The sequence below is a fragment of the Xyrauchen texanus genome, chromosome 49 (genome assembly GCF_025860055.1).
Source record: "Xyrauchen texanus isolate HMW12.3.18 chromosome 49, RBS_HiC_50CHRs, whole genome shotgun sequence".
Lineage (NCBI taxonomy): Eukaryota > Metazoa > Chordata > Actinopteri > Cypriniformes > Catostomidae > Xyrauchen > Xyrauchen texanus.
Window position 1 is genome coordinate 5,304,691 of NC_068324.1, and position 11,240 is coordinate 5,315,930.

Consider the following 11,240-nt stretch of genomic DNA (forward strand, 5'->3'; position numbering starts at 1 on the left):
GCCTGACGCTAATGACAGCTTGGATGGTTCTTTTCCTCTTTGGCCTGGAGAACACGGCGGCTGTGTTTTTCAAAAACATTTTGAAATATGGACTCATCGGACCCAAAAACATGGTTCCACTATTCTACTTTCCATTTATGATGAGGCCGAGCCCAGAGAAGTCGGCAGCGCTTCTTGACAGTGTTGATGTACGGCTTCTGCTTTGCAGAGTAAAGTCTTAAATTTGCATCTGTGGATGCAGCGGTGAATGTTGTTTACAAACAAAGGTTTACTAAAGTTATCCCAAGCTCATGTTCATGATATCCATTACAGATGAATGCCGTTTTTTAAGACAGTGATGTCTGAGGGATCAGAGATCATGCACATTCAGAAATGGTTTTCGTCTTGCCCTTCATGCACCGAGATTTTACTAGATTCCTTGAATCTTTTAAATAAATTGTGCACAGTAGAGTGTGAAATGCCCAAAATCCTTCCAATTTGCCTTTGGGGAACATTATTCTCAAAGTACTGGATTATTTGCTGTCTGTTTGCAAATTGATAAGTCTTGAATGATCCTTGCTCTTGAAGGACTAGGCTGTTTTTGGAGGCTCCTAATATACAATGACACGATTGACTCTGTTTAACATCTCCAGTTTCACATTACCTTGTTATTATAATTCGTCAAATTATTATTAGTCTTAAATTGCCTGTGTCAACCTTTTTGGAGCGTGTTGCCATCATCTGATTTGAAAATACTGTACATAAAAACAAAGAAATTCACAAGGTAAAACATCATATAATGTGTAGTTCTATTGTTTTCAATTTAGCAAAGGGTGAATATAATTTATAAATCACTACTTTTTGTTTTTATTAGCATTTTTCATACTGTCCCAACTTTTTTGGAATTGGGGTTCTACTAATTAACAAATAAAACCGTATTAATGTGTAGCTGATTAATTTATTATGCTTATTGCATTATATGCATTGCGAATATGCTGTTTCCTTAAAAACGCTCTAAGCATAACACAATATTCCAAACTGTCAAAACATGAGGAATTCACAACAGATTAACTTCTGATGTATTTAGCTGTCCGCATCACACTTTCTGCATCTTTGTGAATTCGCCTGGGCTAAAAGAGTATCAGAGAGCAGTTATAGTGTGCATGCTTTGAACATATCCATACAGGCTTGCAGTCAAAAGAGTATACTTCGAAAGCCTGAGCACTCGACCATACACTGGACGTAACAGCACGCGGAAAAACTAAGTATCCCTTAGCTTTTACTTTTTAGGTAGGCCCCATTCTGAAACATTGGTGGTAATAATTCTCTCCTTGCATTATGAATAAATATCACAAAAATTCTGAAGCATTATTACAAAACTGTGTCTATGTGCATTGCACAAGTTACATTTCAATCATCATAATCCTTCTCCACTAGGGGGCACCACAAAAGTATCAATTTTAGTTATTTTGAACTGTTGTGGGTGTTAGTGGGCATATGGGAGGTTCTTATCAGGTTTTCGACCTTGTTCGATGCGCTCCACCACTCTGAGCGCCTTAGACACATGGTCTTCAGTAGCCACACTAGTAGACAGGAAGTCGATAGAGGAGGGGTGGCAAAGTACTTTGTGCTCTGAAACTGAAGAGAACAAATGTGATTTAGTTAATGGTCAACATGACTTCAAGATTCAGTACAGTAGTCAAAACTGTATCAAACTGTCACCTATTTGTTTTAGGTGACATCATTACTTCATGTGTTTATGTGTTTCTCCTTTATTGTCCACAAAAAAGAAAGTCACATGGGTTTGGAACAACACGAGGGTGAGTGAATGAGAGAAATTTTATTTTGGGGTGAACTATCCCTTTAAAAGGATTAGATAGTGTAACACACATTTTCTTCAATAATCAAAATAAAATGTTCTGATTTATTCATTCACCCTAAGCTGCCAAAGTTTCCCCCCCTGCTGTTTTAATGCTGCAAGAGTAGCTCTAAAAAGAAACAGGTTTTGATAAATCCGGAGAGTTGACGCTCCCCTTAGGACAGTGTGGAAATGACCATGGCTGTTGCACCTGAGATCACGAACAAGTTATTTGCACTTTGAGTAAAATCATACATTTTACTAAACAAAAATGTCACCCTGACAACAGAGATTTAGTAATTATTTTATTAATATCTACATTAGACATAGACAACTGTGAGCAATATATAAATGTAAAAATGTCACCAGTGGCTCTGTGGTACTGTCAAAACATTCCTCAATCTGAGCATCCCAACCAGCCTGACTAAGCAACCTTGACTCAACCAATTGTGTGAGTTTGGGGCGGGACTGTCTGAAGACAGGTGGAGTGTTCAGGAAACATTTTTGAAAGTAGTTATTAGTTTTGCTTTTCCTTTCTAGTTGCACAGAAATTACACACAACACCTTTAAAGGGATAGTTCGCCCAAAAAGGAAAATTCTCTCATTTATTCACCCTTATGTCATCCCAGATGTGTATGACTTTTTTTCTACTGCGGAACTCAATTAAGGTTTTTAGAAGAATATCTTAGCCAAGTCGGTCTTTTCAATGCAAGTGAATGGTGATCAGTACTTTGATGCTCCATAAGTAGTAAAATATAAGTTACAAGTAATAAGTAAACTATAAGACCCACAGGCTAAATCCATGTCTTTAGAAGCAATATGATATTTTTGGGTGAGAAACAGATTTCACTATAAATCTCCACATTTGTCCAGCCCCATCCAGTAGCTGGCAATATGCATGAATAATACGAATCGCCAAAAAAAAAAAAGAAGAATGTGAAAGTAAAGTGGAGTTTATAGTAAAAATGACTTTGATCTGTTTCTCACCCACACCTATAACATTACTTTTAGGGGCGGCTGTGGCTCAGTTGGTAAAGCGGGTTGTCCACTAATCGCAGGACTGGTGGTTCGAATCCCGGCCCACATGACTCCACATGCCAAAGTGTCCTTTGGCAAGACACTGAACCCCAAGTTGCTCCCAATGGCAGGCTAGTGCCTTGCATGGTGTATGAATGTGTGTATGAGCGCTTTGAATACAGTTAAGGTTAAAAAGGTGCTATATAAGTGCATTTACCCATTGACTTTGCATGATTTTTGGTGATTAAAAATTCTGTCCACTATTCACGTGCATTGAATGGACCTTGAGAGCTGAGATATTTTCAGATTTAGTGAACTATCCCTTTAAGATGAATTAAAAGAGTGCAAATGTCACATGTAAGAAACTCTGCCTTGATTTTGAGGGTGAAAAAAGAGAACAGTTTTGGAATGTTTGCAACTGTCTGGAGACAGCAAGGAATATTTTAAGAGGCTCATCACTCAATAGTGTGTAACACTTTCTCGCAGAGTCCACAAAACTCTTCGCTCTGTCACCGAAACAACCCCTCTCTCTCTCCCTCGGTTTTTCTTTTATATCTCCTTAACATATCCTTTAAATATTCTCATGTCTCAGTTCTCAAGCCCCAGGCCTTCACAATTTGATCATTCATTCAGTTCTGGCACCGACTAGACACCAGAGAGAAGAAAAAAAACAGAGCTGCAGATGTTTTCCAAAAGCCTGGGGTTTGAGGTATGAGAGGAGCCTCTTGTGTTGGATCACACCCCTCAGGTGCAAACCACTCTCCACAGAAGCAATATTTTGGTGCTCTTGTGCCAAGAACTCGTCTTGGTGAACTCATTTGAATGTACTGAACACAACAAATTTGCAGGGTAAAATGTGGTAACTGGCATCATAGGAGATCATGACATCAACTATACACATCAAAACATTTTGATTCTAAAAACTAGTGCATTTAAAGGATTTTAGGAATCAAAGACTTTGGTATATGTCAGTGTTTTAATGTATACTTAGTCACATTGGTTATTTTCTGTGTTGGTAAGTATACTAACTAACCAAATTGGCTACAACCTTACACAAAAAAGATTACTAACCAATTTTATCACACTGATAAAATCACCCATACTGAGCCCGGAATATTCCTTTAAGCAACTTGATTCCATCTCTAAGAAAACAACCTATGTCATTTGACCATTCCCATAGTGGTCCCTCAAAATCTGATCCATTCCACCTTCCCATTGCGGAGTCACCTCGTCCTCCCCCATCCCAAAGCAACACATTCCCCAATCTCCACCCCTCCTTCACCCTCCAGGTCGAATTCCATTCACTGCGACCACAATCTCCATCTCAGGCTAGACGTCCCAAGAATATCAGCAGGTTGTCCTTTGTCCCTGTTCTTCCTTGGCTCAGACGCAAATCTAAAAATGTCCTGGACGCAGCCTATTCTTCTCACCTGTCTGGTTGTATTGCTCACCCTTACCTGTGAGTAACTGGACCGGATAGTACTGACCCACAGATCTAATACTCGATGAAAAGGGTGTTGAATCACTGGACCCTTTTGGATTCCTCTGGATAATTCAAGGATTCGTTAAATTACTTGTCCTTTGTTTCTGTTGTTTGATTTGGAGGCAAGAAACAACAACATAATGTTTTACTCTTTTACAGTGTTCCAAGGGACTGACAGCACAGCTGTGTCAGATAAGAAGGATTCAATGGCAGCCAACCCTCAAGGTGACCAAAAAACCCAATGTTCCCTTAGATTTCTCTCAAGCTCTGCAGGTCTTACCTAGGTCCTCATCAATACTCTTCTTCATAGAAGGTCCACTGCGGAAGATCTTCATGGCTGAAGCAGATGCCTCTAATTTCTTCAAACACCGAAGTAGAAGGGCTGCAAAAAGTCAGGATGAGATAAATGGTGAGGTTATTTGTGCTTCTTTGAAAACTTGACTTGAATTCAAGTGGGGCAAGTGCAGTCCCCTACATTTAAAAATGCATTTGCAGATGATTTTATCCAAAACAACTTGCATTTAAGGTATACGTTAGATTAGTTTGTGTTCCCTGGGAATTGAAACCATAACATTGGCTTCACTACCATGATGTTCTACTAGTTGAACTCTCCCTTTAAGTAGAAGACAGTGCATCAGTCTTGTGGCTCGTAGAACTTTTTAATTGGACTCTGTAGTGGAAAACAGAACTTTTAGTAGTGGTTACACAGGTGTAATCGTGACCACTGTGTATTGAGCTAGCTGTGGAAGTGCAGGGGAGGCTAACCACAGCTCATAGCAGGAGCCACAGGGCAGCCTGGAGAAACCAGCCTTCAGTCTTCAACTCCTGCAACTGTGGTAGGAGGTGTTGTACTGTGTTTTTAATGGATTTCCTTTGGCTTAGACCTTGTTAGTTTGTGGTTATTGGCACTCCACAAAGGCCATGTAATCCAGACTAAGTCATTGGTGGGAATACATGACCATGAATTCAATTACTGTATCTAGACAAAATCCTCTGTAAAATAAAGAATGCACACTAGTCAGGAAGGCATGAGTTTTGAAGATTGAATTGGTCAAATGCCAATTGCCATGAACTTGGGTTAGCGAAGATGATAAAAACACCAGTATTTTCGTCCAGCTCTTCTTGAGGAATCTAATTTCCAAGATGTGGATGTGCAATGGCCTAGAAATTATTTCAATAATTGTTCATGACTATGTTAAAGGTGCAGTATTTAAGATTCAGAAACCCTTGTTATTAATGACACCTGTGGCCGTTAAGTGAACTGCAGCCAGCTACCTGTTGCACGCGCTCGCTCGCATACACCATAGGGATGCAAGCGTTGACCAAAACAATGACGTAAGGTACAAAGAGCCTGAACGTGATTCACCAGCATCGTGCTGACAGATGTGGTAGCATAATTACAATTACACAGTTATGATTGTATTACTACAAACTTTAAGACTGTATATTATATTTGACTCTCTCTGGAACAGGGCTAAAACACAGTGTGGATACAGGTCTGACTATGCCAGACTGTAGTTTGAAGTAATCATTTTTTTTGCATGATACATTGACTGCATTTATAGATAGCCTATGTTGCGTTAGCTAGTTAGCCAGCTTTATCAATAGCTGTTAGCTAAATTTGGTGGATGATGATAGTAGCTGTTTATAAAATAGACTGTACGTTACAAATATGTTGACACAATTCAGTATTGATGTGATTCCGCTATTGACGCACTATTGTTTTATAATAGTAGATTGTATATATTTTCTGTATAACCAAGTTACATTACACTAATGAAAAGAGCTTTTTGCAATGTCTAGTATTCATTTCATGTATTATTGTAGTTTAGCTAAAATTAAACAGATCAATCCTTATGGCACTCACATGTTTTGCAGTTATGTATAAGAAGAACAATAAGAAGAACCCCAATTCAAGGTTGGGTTTTAGTCGGAAAACTACAAGCTTTAATATGCAACCTAGGAAGTCTGGGAAGGGTTGCATTACAAGCAGTTTACACATTTGCAAAAAAAGGGCGAATACAACATGAAATTTGTTACATATTGCACCTTTAAGTCTAACTTGTGGTGTATCACATGTAAGAGACCTTAGTGAAGGTAGACGCCCCATTAAATTTGTTGCTAAGGAAAATTATAATGTTGAGTTTGAGTCCAGGTCAAGTCCAAGTGAAAGCTTTGATAGTCATTACAACCATAGTTAATAATGTTTAGAATTTTTATTTAGTTTTTTTTCTAGTTCATTTTCAATTTGTCCATTCAATTTATCTAACTAACATTAAAACATTTAATAATGCCCATAAAATTAAACAGAAAATAAAACAGAAATGATCACATACCGTTATTGAGATATTGTTTTTTTTACTGTTTGACATTGCCTCACAAATGCCATGGACTCGGCTGGAGTCCTAAAAGCTCGAGTCCGAGTCAAGTCCGAGTAAAAATGCTGCCGAGTCCGTGACAACTCCACGTCCATTAAAATTGAACTTGTGTCTCGGACTATAGAAGATTATGCTTAAAGGGACATGCATAGAGTCTGTTCAATGGTTTGGACTATCTAAATATTTTAGATCATCTCTAATCACAACCCATATGTTTTTTGTCAACTTAAGTTCTTTAGGCATGACGTATTTTGAAAGTTTCGGCAGCTGAACAACCAACACAAATATATTAAACTGTACAAACCATTGACTGAACGTCCAACATGGTCTTTGAGAAGTTGAAATAATAGCAAGAGGTGACAAAACCGTATGAAATCATTCAAAAATGTACACCTTTTACTCTTTAAACATATTTTTCCTAATCAGTTTTTTTCCCTAAAGCAAACCTAAACCTTACCATTAAGTTGTACCTTTTTGTACAAGCCAAGTCGTACGATATCACACCATTTCGCCGTCTTGTACGAAATATTATGAGTTGTCATGAGATTATGTTGGTTCGTTTATCTCTCACAGCCTCGTTTTCAATTGCAAAAAATTAGATATGGTGTCTACACTAAGCTCTATGGCTACAATAGAGACATTCTGCTATTAAAAAATATCAGGTGATTGAGTTACATATGTAGCACAAACAGTGATCTATTCACCCACACCCCTGCCATTATAAGCAGCACTGAATGAATTACATACAAGGATTGGATTGTTGTGGATATTTTATTTTATTTAATAAGCTGTCCATGATGAGAAAAATACTTTTAGCCAATTGGATGTATAGCAATCTAAGGACATACCTGTGATAGATTATAATGATATTGTTTAATTATTTTCATAAAAGGCTAACATAGTTCTCTCAGTCATTTATGTGTACCATGTCTAAGAACAAACCATATTTTGCTTGATTAAACCCAATGGAAACCTGGAACTTCTAAGAAAATGGCCATTTGTTGTCCTTGATACTCAAATTAGAGATTGAATGCAATTTTAGAATATTATCTAATATTCCTGCGCAGATTGCTTTATTTCTCTCACTGACATCTTTGTTTCATACTGTTAGCTGAACAGAGGCAGAGACTGGCTGCAGACAAGAGGAAGAGAGACTATCACGAGGAACAGAGTAATGAGTTTGAGAGTTATGCTGAAGAGGAGCATGATGGTGAGTCACAGATTTACTCACACATACCTGGCAGCCATTTTGGATCTGGCAGCATGATTAGCACAATGTTCAGCATTCAGCACAGTTTACATTCACTGAGGCCTATTAACTCCATGGAAATATAGTGTAGTTTTGCATAGCAGGATTAGCAAATCATAAACTAAACATCATCTGAGAATACTTAATAATCCATTTTTATTTAATCTTCCACTTGACAAGTTCAGACAAGTTTGTCTCGCACTCACACATTTACCTGGTGGCCATATTGGCTCAGGGAGTATATTAGCATTCTGTTAGCATTCATCAAAGTTTGCATTCACTTATGCTAATTAACTTGGACTCTACTGAAACGTAGCATGATTTTGCAAAGCGGATTGATCAAAATTAATTATGAGAGTTTCTGAGAATCCTAAGAAACCATTTTTAAATGTATTTATTTTTATTTGTAATAACTGTACTTGTACTCAGACAAGTTTGTCAAGTCCAACTGACAAATTTCCCTTCCAGTTCTACCCCTGCTGTACCCCGGTCTTTACTGATTTAAGATGGTTTGAGCTGGTTTAAACTGGTCTAGCTGGTCTCTCATCCAAGCCAAATTGATGCTCAGTTGGTTTTAGCTGGGAAGCTAGCACGTCTCCCAGCCTGACCAGCTTCAATGTGCCCCAACCTCCCTTTAAACCAGCCAAATGGACATGCTGGGAGACCAACTAAAACCAGGCATCTTAGAGTAGCTATAGCTAGTCTTTTCAGCAGGGAGCTCAAAAATATGCTTTCTATGTAAAACAACATAGTGCACTGTTCATAAAACAAACTACAGTAAAAAGTTGTGGGGCAAAACACTTAGAATTGTATACAGTAAAATGTATTAGGCTTCAATTCAGCATATTCATATTCTATACTATGGCAAGTGATATAAATGCCAAGACAATGCATTATTTAGCTTTACACATTGATAAGCTGATATTATGTAAACCCTTTGCACTTGCTTTTCAGTTTCAAATACGTAACAATTACTCATGTACACATATAACACATGTACAAATATAAGTGTACTATAGCAATCTTTACACATACATTACTCTGAAGTGTTACATTTCCTAATTTTTCACACTTCTCCAGAGCAAGATGAGCGTACCAGAGAGAAGACAGAGCAGTGGAGACAGTTCCACCACGATGGACTCGACCCATCTTATGAATACAACAGACACACAATCTAAGACAGCAGTTACCTTCAAGGAAAGGGGTAGAGGATACATTAGAACATCCTCCCTCATGCAGGCCAAGGCAAAATTATAATTTGTTTCTCTGGGTTTCCGGCACGTTTGCAGTAAACATGCACAGGCAAGAGTGGATAACAATGTCTATTTGGGCCCATTCATGCATGTGGCATATATGTAATCCATGTATCAGAGTTCTTTAAAAAGATGTACATTTATTCCAAGATTCTTATATAGGCTAGTATTAATCCTAGTAGTTTTACTAATATTAAGTGATGTAAAAAAAATTAAAAAAATTTCCAATAGGCTATAAAGACAAAAGGCTTATACACAACTCCTGTGTATTTTAAGCTGTTGAATATTTTCTTACTCGAATAATAACAATAAGTCTTGCTTTTTGTTCGAGGTGATTTACATTTTTACATTTATGCACTTGGCAGATGCTTTTATCCAAAGCGACTTACAGAGCCCTTATTACAGGGACAATCCCCCTGGAGCAACCTGGAGTTAAGTGCCTTGCTCGAGGACACAATGGTGGTGGCTGTGGGGCTCGAACCAGCATCCTTCTGATTACCAGATTACCAGTTATGTGCTTAGACCACTGTGTAGTGGTCTAAGTGGTCACCTCCAGAGGTGATACTGTCAGCATTGACACAAGAGACATTGTACATTTGTGTAAGTTAAAGGATTTCTAACAACTCACTTTGGTTTTTAATAAAAACTATTGAAATTCAAATAACTTTGAACAACAACCAAACATTGGTGTAATCTTGTTGTTTTATTACATTTTTAAATCAACTCACCATACACTCACCATAGAACAAATCGACCTAATAAACACTGCCATCATTTCAGTGAACTGAATGAAAGATCCAGCACCTAGCTGCTAAATTCAGAGGGCTGGTGTGAAGACCACGATGACATGCAAGATTTAGAGCAGAAGCTGTTTGCAACTCTCACAGTCATATTTCATGAGACACATCTATTCGAAACAGCTTCAGCTAAAATGAAAACTGTGATTTATGTATTCATACTGTACATTTTTGTAATATTTTCTCACTTGAAACTAGCAGCACAAGGTAAGCAAATACAAATGTCCTTCAAAAATAGCTATTCTGTCACCGAAACCTATCCAAACTCATTATGATAACATTTTGCATTACAGTGTCCATGTTACATACATTACACATTAAAATATTTCATTCAAGCACTCACTATGTAATTACACTGTAACATAAACACTGCAATGCAAAGTGTGACCACAATTAAGCTGTAAATGCCACAAAGTGTTAAAAGTCATTAAACAAAATCAAAGCTTAGAATTGTATTTAAAAAGTAAATCCAAAACATACACAAGTGCATGTCAACACTATAGATCATTTTATACAGACCTCCAAAAACATTTGACACACTAATCACTTCAAATAACTTTACAGATATTAACAAATTGTTGATTAAACCATTAAGCTTCACATATACATCATTTTTATACAATAATCACATCCTTCACTCACTTGCAGTGGCGGATTTAGGCATGGGCGATATGGGCAGTCACTCAGGGTGGTATCTTGCAGGGGGGTGGGGGGTACAAGCTAGTACTGTTACTGCTCACTTGTTCATATATGCAAGACGCATCCAGATCCAAATTTCCAGTTTATGTACATTGGATGACAATAAACATGGCCATAAAGTATTAAAACTTGTAGATTTACTACATTTTATTCTATAAACAAAGTATGTTAAAGTGATAGTTCACCCCAAAAATGACAATTTGTTGTTTAATTCAGTCTAACATCCACCTATTGTGCTCCATGGAAGAAAGGCATCCAGGTTTTGACAGAATTTTTATTTTTGGGTGAACGGTTCTTAATGTTAATGATCTTTTATCGTTTGGTTTGTTAAATACAGCAGCGGCTTCAAATACAGCAGCAACAATTACAACAGCAACAGTTTTATGAATGAAAATAATTTAATCTACACAATGCTTGTGCCTTCACTTTCTTCCTGTTTTAGTTTCTATGAAAGGGATAGTTGGGGGGGGGAACTGTCCCTTTAAGACTCTTAACAGCATGTTAAATAAACTCTTCAGTTAAAATGC

General features: G+C 37.5%; 2 protein-coding genes across 4 annotated transcripts in view; one reads left to right on the forward strand and one right to left on the reverse strand.

Annotated features, from left to right (window-relative positions):
- Nucleotides 1-4,172: 4,172 nt before the first annotated feature.
- LOC127640707 (unique cartilage matrix-associated protein-like) lies at nucleotides 4,173-9,436 on the forward strand. 2 transcript variants are annotated; one of them, XM_052123407.1, is made up of 5 exons: nucleotides 4,173-4,313; nucleotides 4,497-4,562; nucleotides 4,648-4,746; nucleotides 7,827-7,925; nucleotides 9,045-9,436. In XM_052123407.1, exons 1-5 carry the CDS (start codon nucleotides 4,256-4,258, stop codon nucleotides 9,140-9,142), a joined length of 420 nt encoding a protein of 139 aa, XP_051979367.1. In that variant the 5' UTR covers nucleotides 4,173-4,255; the 3' UTR covers nucleotides 9,143-9,436. The 2 variants fall into 2 exon arrangements, with proteins under 2 accessions (XP_051979367.1, XP_051979368.1); XM_052123408.1 differs by having other exon boundaries at nucleotides 4,651-4,746.
- Nucleotides 9,437-9,957: 521 nt separating this feature from the next.
- Nucleotides 9,958-11,240, reverse strand: part of LOC127640529 (calcium/calmodulin-dependent protein kinase type 1D-like) — a 16,485-nt gene continuing 15,202 nt past the window's right edge. For both annotated transcript variants that reach the window (XM_052123144.1, XM_052123145.1), the window contains exon 11: nucleotides 9,958-11,240. This exon is cut by the window's right edge. The gene's annotated coding sequence lies outside the window, so the exon portion shown is untranslated.